The sequence below is a fragment of the Diabrotica undecimpunctata genome, chromosome 10 (genome assembly GCF_040954645.1).
Source record: "Diabrotica undecimpunctata isolate CICGRU chromosome 10, icDiaUnde3, whole genome shotgun sequence".
Taxonomy (NCBI): domain Eukaryota; kingdom Metazoa; phylum Arthropoda; class Insecta; order Coleoptera; family Chrysomelidae; genus Diabrotica; species Diabrotica undecimpunctata.
This window is the reverse complement of record NC_092812.1, coordinates 67,533,452-67,553,609: the sequence shown is the minus strand read 5'-3', so window position 1 is coordinate 67,553,609 and position 20,158 is coordinate 67,533,452. Positions and strand designations below refer to the sequence as shown.

The window sequence follows — 20,158 nt, the reverse complement described above, 5'->3', positions numbered from 1 at the left end:
AAGCAATAAAATAATAAAATCAAATCACAATTACATATCACATCATTAAGTTAGTATTTAAAATACAGTTGGCTTTGCTTAAATATTAAATCTGTTTGGATAATAAATAAAGTCAATGAAGCAGCTTATGAAGCACTCGGCACGATTCAAAGGAACAAAAAGGATACTTCATTGTGGTGGATAAATAACATCGCTAATGCAGTACACAACAAGAAACAAGCATATCAGAAGAGGATGCAAACAAACGACCCAGATGATAGATGAATATACGCAAGATCAAACAGAGAAGTAAAAAATCTAGTAACTAAAGCAAAAATGTTTCCTGGGAAAGTAAATGCAAAGAGCTCAACAAATATATAAGGCCGACAAGATCAAGAGAAGCATGGAAAACGGTAAAAAACCTGAGAACAAACAGAAAAGAAGTGAGTACAATAGATTTAACAGAAGAAACATCTTGGATCGAACATTACTAAAAACTTCTGACTGAAACAAGACCGCAATTCACGAACACCATTACAACAACATATGAAGTGGAATACGGTGAAGACGATGAAATAACAGTACAGGAAGTCGAAGATGAAGAAAAGTATTGGGAATATAATAAAGAAGTACACCAGATCTTCATAGATTTCAAACAATCATATGATTCCATAGATCGCTTAAAACTGTGGAGTGCAATGATGGAGTTAGGCGTACCAAAGAAGCTGACCATGATTGCGTGAATGTGTGTCAACAATTCCTTTGCACAAATTAGAATAGGAGGCAAAACTTCAAAGGCTATTGTCATAAGCACCGGACTCAGACTGGGAGACCCGCTGTCCCCATTACTATTTAACCTAGCATTGGAATATGCAATGCGAAAAATCTATACCAGAGTCAAACCAGACATAACTGCCAGAGGAGCAAAGATTATTCTCGCATTTGCAGATGATGTAGATGCAGTAGCACAGACAACACTGGAAGTTAAGGATATAGTATCGAACTTTGAAGAAGCAACACTAAGCGTAGGCCTGAAAATAAACGAAGAAAAAACTAAATACATGGTCGTATCAAAAAAGGAACGACAGCGAATAAGACAAAACATTACCATAAACGATCATAATTTTGAGGTGGTCAAAGAATTCAAATACCTAGGAGCAACAATTACTAGTGAAAACACAGGAGAACGGGAGGTTGAAATACGAATACTGGCGGGTAATAAATCATTCTTTGCCGTTCAACATCTAATGAGGTCAAAGCTTCTCTCAAGGCGTGCCAAAATCCAAATGTACAAAACCATAATACGACCAGCAGTGACATATGGAAGTGAAACATGGACATTGAGAAAGAAAGAAATCAATAAGCTATTAGTATGGAAACGCAAAATCCTGCGAATTATATATGGTCCTTGCAGGGACAGCGTGACAAATGAATGGAGGAGCAGATACAACAATGAAATAGAGACTCTCTTCGGGAAAGGAAACATCGTAAGATACATAAAAGCCAATAGATTAAGATGGGCAGGCCACGTGGTACGGAGTGATGACGACAGACTGATTAGCAATGTGTTTTGGGAAAGACCAGATGGTAGAAGATCGACAGGAAGGCCTAGAAAAAGGTGGAAAGACGCAGTCAGGGAAGACCTGGAGAAGATGGAAGTAAGGCCATGGGAAATAATAGCAGAGGATCGGAATCAATGGAAGGCAATAGTAAACGCGGCAAAAACTCACGAAGAGTTGTAAAAGCCAATGATGATGATGAAGTCGAAGATGCAATACAAAGTCTAAAATATCGAAAAGCATGAGGACCGCAAGGTATACCGAACGAATTATTAAAACACAGCTCACAAGTATTGCGGGAAATACTGGCGTATGTCTTCACCTCATTCTATAAAGTACATGACTTACCACCGGAGTGGACAAAAGCACATATGAACAACATCTGCAAAAAAGGAGATAGAAAAAATTATTCAAACTACAAGTGTCATAAATTCACTCTCAAGACTCTATGGAAAAATAATAAAAAATAAAATTGAAAAAGAGATGACAGATGTAGAAGAACAAAATGTCTTTCATGCAGGAAGATCCTGTATGGACAGCATATTTTCTCTAAAGCAGGTTATTGAGAAAAGATTAGCCCACAACCTTTCAACTCATAAAAGTAGTCTTTAAAGATCTGACAAAGGCATAACATAGTGTACCACTTTTAATGCTCTGGGTAGCAATGGAAAAACAAGGAATAAATAAATAAAATATAAAAGCAGTATGACAGCTTTACAAATATATAACAGTAAACATTAAAACTGGAAACAAATTAACTAGAGAAATTCCTATTAGTAAGGATCTAAAGCAAGGCTGCCACATAGCAACTACACTCTTCAAAATATATCTGAATGAGGCGCTCTCAGTATGGAGAAGAAAATGCTGCAATATGGGCATTGAGAGATTGTACACGATACACTTTGCTGACGACCAAGCCATTCTAGCTGAAGACGAGAGCGTTATAGACTATATGCTTAGAAAACTGGAGGAGTAGTACACCAAGTGGGGCCTTACAATTAATATATAAAAAACCGAGTATTTAGTTACAGTAGAAAAATCAGAAAGCTTACAAATTGGAATGGGAACTATAAAATCAACTGAAACCTTCGAATACTTGGGGGTACAAATAACATCAAAAGCAGGGAGTAACGAAAAAGTACATTCTAGGATTGGCCAAATATGAGCAGATACTAGACAGCTACACGGACTATTGTGGAATAATAAAATAACAAAAGAAAATAAAAGAAGAATTTATAAAACAATAATAGAAAGTTAAGACAAGGATGTGTGCTTTCCCCTTTACTTTTTAATATGTATTCAGAAAAATTGTTTAAAGAGGCATTAGAAGACGTAAATGAAGGCATATTTATTAACGGAGCACTTCTGAATAATCTTAGATATGCTGATGACACAATACTCCTTGCGGACAGCAGAGAAGGACTACAGATCTTGGTTGATCGCATTACCCAATACTGCGAAACGTATGGAATGGCACTGAATACAAATAAAAAAAAAATATGGTGGTAAGCAAGAACAAGATTGAGAAAGACAGTGTTTATGATAAAGGAAAACTTTTAGGCACGATGCACAGATATCAGTACTTAGGTTACGAACTAAATGAAGAATGGGATATGAGTATGGAAATAAAAGGGCGGAAGAAAAATATAGTTTTTTATTAGACTGTATCAATAAAGGTTCCCACACACTAAAGGTATCCACACAATCTATTTGCCAATCTAAACCCTTTAAGTGTAAGAAACGGACTCCTTCACCGTGGTGGGATGCAGAATGTGATCTAATTGTTGCAAAAAGGAAAAATGCATTAATAAAATACAAGCAAGATCCATCAGTTGAATATTTTATTAAATGTAAACAAGCTAGTGCTCACGCTAAGAAATTATTGAAATCGAAAGCCAAACAAAGCTGGGTTGACTGGTGCTCAAAATTAAATAAAGAAACGTCGCCTACTTCGATTTGCACCACCATATGTGAAAAATCACGAAGATTTAATATTATTCAATCCGAATCATAGTCATTTTCTCTTAAAACCGTTAACTATGCTAGAATTGGACTGTGCCCTTAGTGATCGTCCCAACACTTCTCCTGGTTATGATGAAATCAAATATATTATGCTATTGAATATACCAAATAATGCACAAGAGTTACTTCTAAATATTTTTAATCAGATAATTAGAGAAGGCTTCAAACATATTATTGTCATCCCTATACCCAAACCTGGGAAAAATCTAAAATTAGTTGAAGCTTACAGACCCATATCTTTATTATCTTGTGTACAAAAAACTCTAGAGAGGATAATTAAGGCTAGGTTAGAATAGTGGTTACTAGAGCAGAACTTTCTACACAAAGAACAATACGGATTCAGGAAAGGTTTTGGTACTTTGGATGCATTGGCTTCCCTAGTTGTAGACATTTAAAACAATTATTCCCGAAACAATTACTTACCAGCATTATTTCTCGATATAGAAGGTGCTTATGACTCCGTGTGTCTAACAGCACTTAAAAAAAATGACAAGAATATTTCAAATTCCAGCTCAATTTGCCGCTAGTATTGTTAATCTTTATTCAAACAGATTAGTTTATTTAAGAAAAGAACAAATGCTCATAGGTCCCAGAATCGTAAACAAAGGATTACCTCCGTTTTCTGTATTGAGCCCTATCCTGTTTAATTTGTACGTAGCGGATTTGTACAATATTAAAATAAATAACATACCATTCAACCTCATACAATACGCAGATGATTTCTGCATTTACACAGAACACAAAGAATATGAAAAAGCAATTAAAAACTTGGATAGTATCTATCAACTACTTAAAAAATGGCTCCATAAAAACAATTTTGAATTATCTTGCAATAAATCTCAGGTTTGCATTTTTACCAGACATTATAAACCTAACGATCAAATAATTAAATTGGGAGAGCATCAATATCCACTAAAAAATAAGGTCAAATATTTAGGGATGACACTTGACAAACATTTGACTTGGAAGGATCATATTGAGGATATGTTAAACAAATTCAACAAGGGAATAAATTTCCTTAAATCGATTAATAAAACGTAGTGGGGTGCTGATGTAGACGTAAATTTATTATTTTACAGAGCGTATATTCGCTCTATTTTGGATTACGGAAGCATATTTTATGGATCAGCCAGTAATGTATTGCTAAATAAAATTAACGTAATACACAATTTAGCCTTACGTACATGTGTGCTATGAAGTCCACACCAATTCAACCCTTGTATTTGGAACCCAAGTCTTGGAACCACCTTTAAATATCAGACGAAACTTCCTGACCGAAAAATTTCTGGTAAAGACATATATAAAAAATCAATCCTTATACAAAAAAGCTCATCACTCTGAATTGCTATGATTTGTCTACTAAATACTGGGAAAAAAAGAAATCGCCTTTAGTCTGCGAAGCTCTGCAACATAATATGGAAGCATTAAAAGAGATAGATAAAGCTACGTATACACTTTAAAACATCTCATATGCAACATATTGTTCAAATACAGATATCATGGTTCCAAAATATAGTGACAATATACACATAAATAGAAAGATTATTCACACAATATTATCAGAATTCGAAAACTCCGTCGTTATATATACCGATGCTTCCAAATCATCAAACGGCACTGGATGCGGTTTTTTTTATCCCGTTGGAACGAATAGAACGCACATTTAAGTTGAACTCCCAGACCTCTATTTTTACAGCAGAAGTTCTTGCAATATATGAGGCCTTACTTTATGCAACAGAAAGTAACTCGGACCATATAGTGATATTATCAGATTGTTAATCAGTTTTGACCTCTATTGGGAAACCGGGATTGCCAAATACGTACAGTTGCCCTTATATTTACAAAATTAAGGATATCAAACAAAAGGTAGTAACAAGGGGCAAAAATGTACTCTTTGTTTGGATTAAAGCACATATAGGTTTGGAAAATAATGAACATGTAGACCAATTAGCAAGAGAAAGTATTTTGTCTGGTAGGGAAACTTCGTATAAAATCACGGCTTGCGACTTTCTGGCTTCCTTAAAATTAAGCTTATACCAAAGGTGGGATAATATATGGAAGGAATATTTCATTGTTAGCCCAAACAAATACACTTCTCTTCAAACAGATATTCCTAAAACTTCTTGGTATAAGTTTTTTAATGTACCTAGAAAATATGTTACCACGATCATTAGACTGAGATTTGGACATGCTTGTTACCCCAAACATTTATTTGAACTTAAGGTTTTAGATAACGATCAGTGTGAATTTTGTACAGAAGAAAGAAACCTAGATCATATATTTTTCAGTTGCCCCAGAAATACAATAATTTAATCCAGATTAATAAATAATTTACATAAATACAATATATTAGCCCCTTGGAAACTTCAGTACTTATTATCTCTAGACTCGAGAGCAGTATATGATTCCTTAGTTATGTTTTTAAAAGATAGTAAAATAACCATATAAATAATTATACATTAGTTAATAAAGTAACCTTTGTTTTTAACCCAATTGTTAAATTCCTTTCTTACCGTGGCCTAGTGTTGTATGTTTTAAAAAAAAAATGTCTTGATGGGCCCCTAGGCGAGAAGAGAGTGACCCTGTTTACCTGTTTATTGTTTTGTATACCTATTTATTTTAATATAACAACCATTTCTACCATGTTGAGTCTGGCTGAATGCCTAAAAGTCTATGCCAAAAAAAAATTTATTTGTCTATTAATGCAGTACTCAAAACTTCGTCACAGTGCATATTCTGCTACAGGATCGAGACATAATAATATCTCGTTTGTATATTAGTTACCTAAAAATAGTATCAATAGTAAGAATAAAGTCATCAATTAAAAATAAAGCAATGATTAAATAATATTTAAATCAATTTTATCTTTTTCAGATTGCAGAAAACCACCGCACCGTCCATCACGACGTCAGTACCCAAACATCACCAGATTCACTCTCCCCCAGTTACACAAGTCTCACATGGGCATCAGATTATTCCTCGTCGCCGTGTTTTACCTCAGCATCTGAATCCGACAGCGACTGTTTTGAAGAAATCAATAGCCTTTCTCCATCCCCGTCTCAATTACCAACCTTCGTGAAAAACATCGAAAGGAAAACAATATTGGGATCGAAATTTTCCTCTACGCCGGTGTTGAAAACTAAATATGATAAGGTACAGAGTGAATCAGTTAAAAAATTACTTTGCTGAAAGTCAGTAGTATCGTTGATTGAATATCGGAATATATTCGGATATTCGATCAATGGTAGTATTTTGTATCAACTCAAAGCTTTATTAAATATGAATAATTATACATAGGCACATATTAAAAGGGCGTCCTGTTCTACAAAAAAATATGCATATTGACTTAGTTTATATTTACAAAATATTGCATTCCAAGTTGACAACCGATTCCAGCTGAGAAATATACTGAATTATCACCTTTTTCCTCCTGTGTGCTCTATTATCGTGCGTTGGCTATTAAATTGGCTATACTAATGGTTTTGACGGCAGCTCGGAAAAGATATGTAGAGGATATGTTTAACCATTCCCTCAGGTTTCTAAAATGATGACATTCTTCTTCAACCTGGCCCTCTTCTTCCGTCTACCTTGCCTTATATTATTAAATAAAGTGTATTATTATCATCATAACATCGCCAAAATATTCCAGTTTGCGATTTTTAACTGTTCTGAACACTTTCGTAAGTTTTCCCATCCGCTGCAAAACAACCTCGTTACAAACTCTATCTATCCAACTTATTCGCAGAATTCTGTGATACACCCATATTTCAAAGAATTCAAGTTTTTTAGAAGTGTATCCCTTAAAATCCAACCTTCGATACCGTATAAAGGAGTAGAGAACACATAACATCTTACTAATCTAATTTTCAGTCTTAAACTAATATATTGTCCACGTAATATTTTCTTCATCTTAAAAAATACAGCTCTAACCTTCTCTATACATATTATAATTTCGTTGCGCATGTTCCAGCTCTCATTTAGATTACAACCAAGATAAGTGATACTGTTGGTTCTCTCCAATTGTTCTCCTTAAGCTGTTACCACTTCTGGTTGTATTGGCGTTTTACTGTCAACCATCACCTTTATCTTTGTGGTGTTTAGTTTCAGTCCATATTCAGTACTTGTCGTGGTAATCCTATTAATCAGATGTTAAAGTTCTTCGTAAATATTTGCAATTAACACCACGTAATCCGCGTATCTTAAATTATCAATATTTATTCCATTAATTTTGATACAACATTAAACACTATCCAATGCTTCATTGAAAACGAGCTTCGAATAGATGTTAAATATTAGAGTGCACAAAATGAAGCCCTGTATTACTCCTCTTCGTATTTGAAGCTCGTCCGAATTATCCTGATGGTCAATCCTAATGTTTGCACGTTGATACCAGCAAAGATTTTTAATGAAGCGTAGGTCTTTATCATCAATACCTGGCTGTCTAAGAATGACTATCCTTAATTCATTATTTAACAACATCATCATCCAATAACGCTACGGTCGTTGAAGTGCTTTGGCGTACTGAACTATGTTCTTGGGGTCTGCGTCACCATTGTCTTATGCTTAACTGCTAGAGATAGTTTTTTACGTCATCTAGCATCATAATTCTTGGTCTGCTATGTTGATGTATTTGCTGATATACTCTCTTTGGACATATGTAGCTGAACATGCGTTCCAGTCTCAACGAACTCATTCTAGCCCTTTTCGTCTGTGACACAAGACTTGGCCCACTATAGAGCTGGTTGACTTCAAAATTAATACATATTCGTCAGCTACCTCGCTCATATTATCATCACCATCAACAGCTATTCCCTCCATTATCGGATATAAGCCTCCCTTAGGTGTGTCCATTAATTTCTGTTTATTGTTTTCTGAATCCATTCGTGACCAGCCATTCGCTTGATGTCATCAGTCCATCTGGTTTGAGGTCTATCTCTACTCTTCTTGTTTCGTCCAACGGTTGTCTTCCATTGTGTCCATGTGTCCTGCCCAGTTTCGTTTTAACATGGTAATGTTTTGGATTACATCTGTAACTTTTGTCTTTTTATTTTTTCATTGGACTTGCCATCAGTTAGCTTAATGTTGAGCATTCTCCGTTCCATAGCTCTCTGAGTCACTTGGAGTTTGTGGACTATGTTGTTGTTAAAAGATCATGTTTCAGTTCCATATGTTAGTTCATATGTTAGTAGGGAAGACTTTGGAAACATTAGTTAGACTTTTTGGTTTGACGACGAAGTAGAGACATTGAAATAACTGTTATATCGTTCTATTGATTCCGATTCAGACGTTTAAAGGTTGTGCTAATTTGTGCACCAATGCCATAATATATGGCTTTTATTTCATATATATATATATATATATATATATATATATATATATATATATATATATATATATATATATATATATATATATATATATATATATATATATATATATATATATATATATAATATCAGGAGAACTATCAGGGAGGACATCATGGAATATATGACAAGGAAATTAAGGATAGAATATGAGCTATGGTGGATATATATGTGTAAGACCGAATACTTATGTATTGGATCCAAGGTTGCAGATTTAAACTTAAGTTTAGAAGAAGTAAGACTTTTAAGTATTTAGGGTCAATGATGAGCCAAGATGGTAATTGTATGAAATATATAGAAATAAAAATAGCACAGGGAAAACAAGCCATGAAACCACTCAATGGATTGATATGGAACAACACTCTAACCAAAGAAAATAAAAAAAGCATCTTTAAGAGCATAGTGCTGAATATTACCCTATATGGAACGGAAGTATGTCCAATGACAACAACAATACGAAATAATATAAGAACAGTTGAATTGGACTTTATGGGAAGATGTCTACAAATCATCCGAGTGGATAGAATAACAACAGATGAAATATGGAACAGAATGGAAGTAGAATTACAAAAAAGTTGGGAAAACAGAGCGTTGCAGTGGTACGCGCATGTACAAAGAATGTCAGAGCATAGATGGCCGAAAAAAATATTGGATTGGGACCCGCCGGGAAGAAGACGGAGAGGAAGACCTGCTAAAAAAGGGAAAACGTACATAGGAAATGCTATTATAGATAGAGACTTCAGAGAAGGTTACTGGGAGAATAGAAAGATGTGGAAGACGAAAACGACAAACTCGTAATAGGAAAAAGTCAAAGAAGAAGAAGCGATTAGATCAAGTAAAGAAAAGGAGAAAGACGGAAAAGGAATAGTTTAAAGCAGATTATACCCAAAGCTTGGACAGCAGACACTAAGCAAGACAAAAGTATCTAAACAGCCCAAGCGAAGAAAATAAAAATAAATATAAACTTTACTGTAAAAGTGGCTAAGGCTTGTAAGTTGCAGTTATAAAAACAAAAAATAAGGAACTGGAATACTCCGACCATGGATAGAGTAAAGTAGAGATAATTAATTAAAAAACTTTAAGCCATGGGCATTTAAGATCTGTTTTGGATGCAATATAGAGGAATAATAATTTAAGGAGACAAGTTAAAAGCACAATTTACAAAACAGTTGTTAGACCAACAAAGACTTACGCTGCGGAAACTCTATTCCATACATTAAGAAGTATTAATACAAAAATAGAGGGACATTAAAAAATAAGCAGACTGTATGCCTATATAAATAAATATAAAAAGATTTTTTTTTGTTTTTTGAGAAATGTAGAGTTCCTGTTTGGAATAAAAATAACACAGCTTTAATATATCTAAATTTAGGCGACCTATTTGTTGAATTGTATTTTATTATTTACCTATGACGGAGTTGAATCAATGACGTACAAGGATAATTATTTTGCTTTAATTCTATTGCATATTATATTTTACAACGATTTATACAAATATATTTACGATTCGCCCTGTTAGATAGCATTAATCATGCGTAAATGAGTTAGGTAGTATATAACGCCTTTGAAGTTGCTAAACTCAGTAGCGATATTATCCAGATGGGAGGCCATGCTTAAGTAATTTTATAATTTCAGGTGAACAAGCAGTGCCGTTCACAGTCCGATCGACACCTGGCTGGTGAGTAGATGCTTTATCTAATATGTCCATTCGTGTTAAGGAATACAAGTTTTTCCGTAGTTTAAGTGTTAAAGTAAATGATAATTGGCCTGTCCGCAAGGCCGAGCAACTATGGCGCCAGATGCGAACGCACAAAATCGCAGGTTGGTTCTGTTAGTACCCCGTTCAGACACCTTAGATATATACCAATCTTACCAAAAATAAAACAAAACCTCCCTCTCCCTTTCAAAATACTACTAATTCAAGCTATAGAGACAAAAATTAATGGTTTTGAGCATTAATTAGTGAATTTTTGAAGCAGCACAGCGTTATGAAGGGCAATGCCTGGAGTAACCTCCAAATGCGTGTAACTCCATACTGTTGTTATGGCACTTTTAAGGTGCAAAAACAATGTTTTTTGATTATTATTATTTTTATTATATCAAATCAAAATTTTAGAATAAAGTGTGTAAAATATTATGAAAGTACATAGAAAAAGATTTAATTTAAGCTATGCTTCATTAAATTTGACCTAATAAATTATGCAAAATTAATGATTAAAGGTCCAAAAATGTCAATTTTTCGCTATTTTTTATTTTTGAACTATCTTTTGTTAAAATTCTTGTTTTTTATGCAAAAATCATTATGTTGTAGCTCTTTTAATTACAAATCGAATGACACTTCGTAAGATCAAATCTGTCAATTAGTTTTCGAGATAGGTTTAATTGTTTATAAAAATTCTTAAAAGTTTATAAATTTTGCAGGACCAGAACTTTTTTTTAAGATGGAGATCTAATTCTAAACGGATTCTTTTCTTGGTCGATTATACACTCACCGGCATAAAAAGCGGAGCACTTGTATTTTTAAAATAAAAACATAAAATTTTAATTCTGTTTAAACGTTTATTATTATAATGACGTAAACACAAGCGAAACTGTTTTAAGTAATTTCTAATAAAATTTAAATGTTTATTCGAAAAAAAAAATGCATAAAAAATCAGAAATAAAAATACACTATTCTTATCACTTTTAAAAGTGCAAAGGTAGGTGTCGGTATTCTATTGTTATTCTTTTGTTCTTGTTGATGTGAGTAAACTTTCAAGTCGAATCAATTCAAATCAAGTCTCTGAGATCGTCGTGCCACGGCTGTACAAATCCGAAATCAACTGCAGTACGTCCGGAATACTAACGTAAATAGACTAACAATTAGACGAAGGCTTGGGGAAGCAAATGTAAGCAGTCGCAAACCTTCAACAGGCCTACAACTTCTCTGCTTCAGTTTGCCAAAAACCATGCTTATTTTACTGCAAATAATTGGAGGCACGTTTTATTTACTGATGAGTCCAGGTTTACCTTGCGGTCTCCAGATGACAAGAGAGAGTATGGCGAAGACCACATGAGTATTTTGCATAATGTACCTTCAGTCTTAGGGAAGGCTATCAAGGGGGCTTAGTTATGGTGTGGGCTGGAATTTCTCTAGAGGCACGTACAGAATTGTATATCGTTCCGAGAGGCTCCATAACAGATCCAGGTACATTGATAAAATTCTCCAAGATTTTGTTGTGCCTATGCTGGTTTTATTGGAAATGACTTTGTTCTGATCCATGGTAATGCCAAGCCTCACAGTGCGAGAATCACTCAACAGTTTTTAAATGAAGTAAACATTCCTGTAATGGATTGACCAGCATTGAGTCCAGATGCAAACCCAATTGAACATGTTTGGGACATACTTAGGATAAGGATACGAAGTCGTGTTCCTGCCCCTTTAACTTTAAATCAGTCACAAGAAGCCCTTTTAAAGGAATGGGAACTTATTCTTCAACAGGACATTTCTTATTTAATTTTAGGCATGCCAATGAGAATTCAGGCAATAATTTGAGCACGTAGAGGAAACATTCATTATTAAAATCAGTTGTCCGGACACATGATTTAAGTTTTCATTAATTGAGCGTCATTTTGTTACAACATTTATTACGTTTTTTCCATAATTTTTAAATTATTATCTACTGAAACAGTGTTCTTTGTTTAAAAGTTAAAGTTTTATTAGAAATTACTTAAAACAGTTTGTTTCGTTTGTGTTTACGTTATTATAATAATAATTTTAAAAGTTTATAATAAGTTTTTATTTTAAAAATGCAAGTGCTCCGTTTTTCGTGCCGGTAAGTGTATTTTTATGTAGAAGTAAATTATTTGATTAAAAAATGGCTCAACCCCTTATATATTGCCTATAAGTAGAGGCAAGTTTTGCGTTATAAATTAATTAAGCTGAATGCGCTCCCTATCCATTATACAGATTTTTAGCTTATTGATTCTGATAGCTGAACTCTGACAAAGATTAAAAAAACGTTTTTTACAACCAGTAGAAGTGGAGTTAGCTTAAATTTGTTTAAAAAGGCATAGCTACTTTGTTTATAACAATTAAGAGTTAAAATCGTCATCATTCACTAGTTAAAAGTCAATGTTTTATAAGAATATAATTTTTATTTTAAAAAAATCGGTATTTATAGTCAAAAAACATAAAGTTGACTGTTTTTGTAAATACCCGAATTGGCTCGGTGGTGGGTTAACTCTTCTCCTGTCGGCCTGGCTAGAAAAAAACTTCATTTGGAACTTCAAATCCCCGGCGCTTGGAAAAATTTATCATATCTCCGGTAAATATGGACCAATTTCGCTATTTTTTTTTTATTTATCTGGGGAATCGAAAAATTTTGTTAATATTTGCGATATTTTTTTTGCTGCAATTAAAACGTTACTAACTAATAACATTTATTTTAAAATCACTCTTAATCATCTTTATTTTAATATCATATATTTTTTATAATAAATTTTTTTTAATATTCCACGAACGTATTAGACAATCGACTCAAAAGCGATATTTGAAATTACACCTTCTGTTTTAATGTAAGAAGTATGAAAATAAAAAGATGTAATGTGCAAACACTAACTTTAATATTGAACTTACAAAAACTGCTATTGCCTTATTTGGAAGACGCATTATAAAAACAGTATGCAATATGAACAGAGTTTTCTAAATATTCATCATTTGAACTAACGCAAGAAAATCGTTATGAACAGAGAAATCATCAATTACAAAATGAATTTTTTATTTTTCAGTATTTTAGATATTACCACCTCTACTCCTAATTACACTTTCCAATCGATTTTGCATGGATCGGATGACTTTTCTAATAAATTCTTGAGGCATTGCTTCCCATTCATCATTAAGCACAGCTCTCACTTCCATTATGCTCCTTGGTGCATGATTTCTGTCCCGGACCCTTCGTTTAAGCTCATCCCAAACATGCTCTATTAGATTTATGTCCGGGATCAAACCAGGCCAATTTATTGTAGGTATACCGATCTTAGTCAGATAGGTGGTGGTGACTCGTGCGGTATGGCATCGTGCATTAAAATAAAGGCATCAACAATAAATCCCACGATGTTCCTTCAAAATGTGTCTGATGTAACCTTGGACTAGAAAGGATACGGCCTTAGAGGCTTTCAGCCATAATCCCACAATTCCCTTCGGTTCCTCTCGTACTGAGCAGGATTACTATTGCAACGGCGAGTCATCAGTAGGGTAAAACTAACCTGTCTCACGATATTCTAACGCTTGGCGAATTCTGCTTCGCAATGATAGGAAGAGCCGACATCCCAGGATCAAAAAGCAACGTCGTTATGAACGTTTGGCCGCCACAAGTCGGTTGCATATTTGCGTGTATTCGGTTTTGATTAAGGTATTTCGAGAATTTGTATATTGACGGAGACGTCTTCTTTTTTGTTAGTTATGTGTTATGGGAGAGCTACTCTGGAACAATTGACTTCGATATTGGGGATTGATAAATCAATTCCTTGGTTTATGAGTTCTTTTATGCCTGTGATAACTCTTTCGATATTGATTTTTAATTTAAGATTACCTAACTGAGGGGTATTGTTTGTTAGAGAATTTAAAACGGTTCCGGTCTGCATTTTTATAATCCTCAACATCACACTGGATAGAAAATTTCCACTGGTTAGCTATATGCAATAAATAAAAAAAATATTTTGTACGCGCATAACTTCAGAACGAGTTCACTAAATTGAATAATTTTTTTTTTGTATTTGCTATTATCAGGAGAAGGTTTGTGTAAAAGATAATTTTCGAAAAATTGTAACGAAAGACGTAAAAAACACTTTTTCTCTCATTTTAAATCGCAATATAACTAATAGATGGCGCTATACTATGATTAACAAAATAAATGTCAGTATTGATAGATTGACATAACTTGGTATTACTGCTCCAAATAATAACAATGAAGTTTCAACATATCATATGCGAAGATAAAGCGGTTTGGAGCATCTCTTCATTTTTCATACAAAAACGTCATACTACTGTAGTTAATTTAGATATTTACCTGGTGAATGGATAACAACTTTATTTCACGAGAGAAAACACAACGCAAAGTACTGAATGATCACCAACAGCAACAAATAAAATAAAACAAAATAAAATTAAATTAAAATAAAATAGAATAAAATAGAGTAAAATAGAATAAAATAGAATAAAATAGAATAAAATAGTATAAAATGGAAGCAAATAGAATAAAATTAAAATAAAATAGAGTAAAATAGAATAAAATAGGATAAAATAAAATTAAATTAAATAAAAATAAAAATAAAATAATTTAGAATAAAATAGAATAAAATAAAATAGAATATAGTAGAATAAAATGGAGTAAAATAAAATAAATTAAAACAAAATAAAATAAATTAGAATAAACTGGAATAAAGTAGCATAAAATAGAAGAAAATAAAACAAAATAGAATTAAATAAAAATAAAATAGACTAAAATAGAATAAAATGAAATCAAATAGAATAAAATTCTATTTATGACGCACCATTAATATCTGACGGTAAATAAATGTTATTTATTTTCTTTGTGACTTTATGAAAGAGAACAACAGTTACAAAGAAAACAACAGTTTAACACTGAAGGATTTGCTCAAATAGTTCGTATAAATTTTCTATAATGGAATAAACAACAAGAGATTGCGTACGATACTTTGATAGAAGCTGTGAACATTGGATCTGGTGAAATTTACTTCTTTGATTGATAATTTTATTGTTATTGGCAAGGATTAGATCCCAGTAGCTCTAGCGTTGGATTCATCTGAAATATCTGCAACTTTAACAGGCGGATGAATTGCACATTTTGCTTTGAAATTATCATTAAACAAACAAATGAATGAAACACCAGATCAAAATATCGCCAAAAATAGAGCAATTGTAAAGATTTTATAGGTATGCAAATTAATCGTTTAGAATTAATGTACATTGACGCACAAGAGGTCATTACAGTGACTGGACAGAACTTTGAAAGATATTCGTGATAATCAAAAACATTTGTTTATGATTATCACATTGATAATTAAAAACAAATACATTATGTAATTTTAAGGCGGTAGACATTTTCTCGTGCCCCCTGGCAGTTAACCACCCCAAAGGTCCATGTGTCAGTGTTTGTCGAGGAAGGAAATTGTTACCCGCTTAAAAAAGAACTGCTGTGGTTGTATTTCCAAACATCAGGCAGCAGAAGAAGACTGTCATTGGTCACGGAGTATAGTGATTCTCTCGTTGCTTCACTATGATTATACCAGTCGAAAAAGATACAAAACGTCCAGCAAATTTCAACAATTTTGAAAAAAAAATGTTTGTCGTTAGGGTTTCAAAGATGTGTGACAACGAAAAGAAGCAATTATTTAGAAAAATGTGAAAACTGGACCTGAAAATTCTCTAGCAGTACATTTGAAAGCTTTAAATTGATTTCAGTTATGGTTCTTTATTACTTTTTTAGTTTAAATATGTGTTATCACACCTTTTAATTGTCTTCAAAAGTGATTCACAAGCTTTTACAATATGTATGGCACATGGTAATAACAAAAGTATAAACAAATCCCTAATAAAATAGGAATGTTTTCTGCGAATCGTTTACCAGAAAATATTCACAATGGAAGTATAATAAAACGCCAATCATTACTGAGATAACCGAAACGACTTCGGAAAATTCAACCTAGTGGGGACTGGTAATATCTTTAGATGTAATTGTTAAATCATACTAGTAAGAGTGCAAATAGTTGCCAAAGTTGATTCAATGGTTTTAATATTAAAAAAGTGAAAAATGTTTAACTTTTGGAAAAATGTACCACGTACAAACATAAATTTAATAGGTAAATGTTTATTAAATTTAAAACACTACAGTTATCTTAAAACATTGGAGAGTACAAAATTTAACTTATTTTTTGTTTTTTTTTTTTTTTCAGAAATTGAAGCAGCAGAAGCCTGTAAGTGGTTACGTGCAACAGGATTTCCACAGTATGCTCAGTTTTATGAAGGTGAGTAAATGATTGCAAGATTATGACTATATTTATATATCATCTTCATCAAAGCCTTTCATTCTTGATGGAATGTTTGCTGCTCTTACATAGAGCTCGCAGATTCGCGGATTGCACTGAACCACTCCGCATTCTTCTTGTGCATTATCAGAGTTTGTTGTATAACTTGGCTTTCGTTACAATTTTCTTCCACTCATGTCGATCTGTGCATAGTTCCCTCCAGTTTCTCACTTTCAGGATTTTGATATCCCCCATGAACTGCTCCTCACATCTCTCTCTGGGTCTTCTCCTTAGCCTTTCACTTTTTGGCTTCCATCTGGTGACCTTAATCAGTAGGTCGTTTTTCCTTATCTCTGTGTGTCCAAGCCATCTCAATCTCTGCGTTTATATTTATATATAGTGCCACCGAAAAAACGTAATTTAAGGAGGCTATGGAATCCCTATTTGAACGGATCGGTAGTAGCCGTCAACATACTGAATGACGTGACATGTCATGGTACACACATTTATTTATTTGTACTTTCAGACCGTTTTATATATATATATATATATATATCTTAAAATACTCCGTTCCCAGATGTTGTTCAGCATATTTTCTTGACTTTTGTTCACAGCCCATGTTTCGCTTCCGTACAGGAGAGTGGGTTGGATCACTTTTCGGTATAATCTCAATTTTGCTTGTCTGGAGATTTGTTTTCCCTTAGTAGTTTGTGTAGAGCTCTTACCGTCTTCCTTCCTCTCGAAATCCTTGTATCAATTTCTTGGCTTTCTTCCCCTTGTTAGGGTTACTCCTAGATACTCAAACTCCGTCACCTTTTTGAAGGAATACTCTTTACTCTCGTTGTTTGTGGTAGTCTTGAATTGTATGTCTTCATATGTGGTCTGCCCCATTTCCATATAGGTACTTTTTTTTGCTCATTAATGAAATATATTTTGTATAAACAAATATCACTAAATAAAAGTACGTACACAAACAGCAGAAAATATACCCACGCACGAAAAAAGCTCGAGTCTTTCCTTTTTAATTTATTATTGGATAAAATAATAGAAGGCCTTCTTCTTCCTCAGGTTCAATCTTCTATCTGTTTGTTCTTCTCTGTGGGATGTCTCTCTGTCTTCTGTCTCTCTTTTTGTTAGAATTGACCACCAATTTCTGAATATATTATTTATTAAAGACAAACTATTAATTACATCCATAGTGTCATACAAGTGTCTGTAGGCTGTTCATGTCTGTCGCCATCTTCCTACTTCCGGCCTTCTTCTTCTTCAAGTTCCATCTTCTATCTGTTTGTTCTTCTCTGTGGGCTTTAGAATAGACGACCAGTTTCTGTATATCATCATCACCCGTTTTAAGTCCACTGCTGGACATAGGCCTCCTGTAAATAATTCCAATGCATTCTATCTGGAGCACCCTGAATCCAGTTGTGCTGAATGCGATTGATGTGATCTGTCCACCTTGTTGGAGGACGTCCTCGATTACGATAAGCATCGTGTTTAGGTCTCCATTCCAGAATTTTCTTCGTCCACCTTCTATCTTTTAATCTGACAACATGCCCCACCCAGTTCCATTTCAATGTTGTAATCCTTTGAACTGCGTCAATAGCACCAGTTTTTCTCCTAATTATTGTATTTGATACTCTGTCTCTGAGGAATATATTCAGCATTGACCTCTCCATCGCTATCTGTGCCACTTGTATTTTATTCAATACTTTTCTTGTAAGGGTCAATGTTTCTGCTCCATACGTTAGAACTGGGAGTACACATTGATCAAAGATCTTCCTTTTCAAGCACATGGAAATATCTGATCTAAAAACTTCTCCCAGTTTTCCGTAAGCCGCCCATGCCAGTCCTATTCTCCTGTTTAGCTCCATTGTTTGAATATATCTTCCTAATTTAATCTCGTGGACCAGATATTTATAGCTATACACCTGTTGAATTTGCGTGCCGTTAGTTGAGATGTTTTTCGCCAGTATTAGGTTGGTCATATATTGTATTTTGGAGAAATTAATTTTAAGTCCAACTCGTGTACACGAGCTCTGAAGGTCTTGAAGAAGCTGGCAGGCATGATCTACCCAGTCTGCAATAAGGACCATGTCGTCTGCAAATCTCAAGTTGTTCAGAAATTCTCCATTTATGTTGACTCCAATATTCTCAAAATTATTGTTTCTCATAGCACTCTGCAACAAAGCGGTGAATAGCTTAGGAGAGATGGTATCTCCTTGCCTAATACAGAATGCCTAATAAGAGGGGTCTCTCGAAGGGAAATGTATTTGCGTTGCCATAATACATTGTAGCATACACCAGGGGGACACCATATCGCCGGAACTGTTCACTACGCTTTTGGAATATATATGTAAAAGGGCAAAACTGACCGACAAGGGCATAAACATCCCTTCTCAGCGTGTGACTTACGTGAGGACGCTCATGATCTGAATATTTCTTTGGCTCCCTCGGTAATGGAACACCCTCTATTTTTCTTGACTGTGGTTAAGCCACCTAACTGTAGGGGTAGCACACATATCGGCTTGTCTCTCTATATCAACCCCCTTTTAAATATTGTACAGGCGTTACACATTCTTTTTTTTTGCTTTTTTTTTACAAGGAAGCAATAACACCAACCCAGGTTGGTGTTATTGCTGGTATAACGCAGAAATTATCATACTTAATAAAAAAGGGGATGCTACCGACCTCAGGAATATAAGGCCCATAAGTCTACTTTCACATATTTATAAACTATTTACAAAAATAATTACGAAACGACTAGAAAATAAATTGGAATTTTATCAGCCCATAGAACAGGCGGGTTTTAGAAAAGGCTATGGAACAGACGATCACCTACTGGTAATAAAAAATCTTATAGAAAAATGCACTGTGTCGACTATGAAAAGGCATTCGACACCGTAAATCAACAAAAAATGTTGGAAGCCTTGACAGAATGCCGAATTGACTATCGGTATATAAATATAATTAAACACATATACCAAAACGCAACAGCCAGTGTTAGAGTGGGTGATCGTCAAACCCAGAAATTCCCGATACAACGTGGAGTACGCCAGGGGGACACCATATCGCCGAAACTGTTCACTACGCTTTTGGAATATATATATATATATATATATATATATATATATATATATATATATATATATATATATATATGTAAAAGGGCAAAACTGACCGACAAGGGCATAAACATAAACGGAG

The 20,158-nt window shown here is 33.9% G+C and overlaps 2 protein-coding genes across 4 annotated transcripts in view; one reads left to right on the top strand and one right to left on the bottom strand.

The window, feature by feature from the left end:
- Teh1 (tipE homolog 1 phospholipid transfer protein) overlaps positions 1 to 20,158 on the bottom strand; it is a 174,715-nt gene that overhangs the window by 55,576 nt on the left and 98,981 nt on the right. The window lies entirely within an intron of this gene.
- The window catches only part of cv-c (RhoGTPase activating protein), a 195,908-nt gene that overhangs the window by 141,634 nt on the left and 34,116 nt on the right, over positions 1 to 20,158 (top strand). For all 3 annotated transcript variants that reach the window (XM_072546484.1, XM_072546485.1, XM_072546486.1), the window contains exons 4-6: positions 6,435 to 6,713; positions 10,562 to 10,604; positions 16,883 to 16,954. In XM_072546484.1, coding sequence (XP_072402585.1) covers positions 6,435 to 6,713; positions 10,562 to 10,604; positions 16,883 to 16,954 — 394 coding nt within the window. The remainder of the gene's footprint in view (positions 1 to 6,434; positions 6,714 to 10,561; positions 10,605 to 16,882; positions 16,955 to 20,158) is intronic.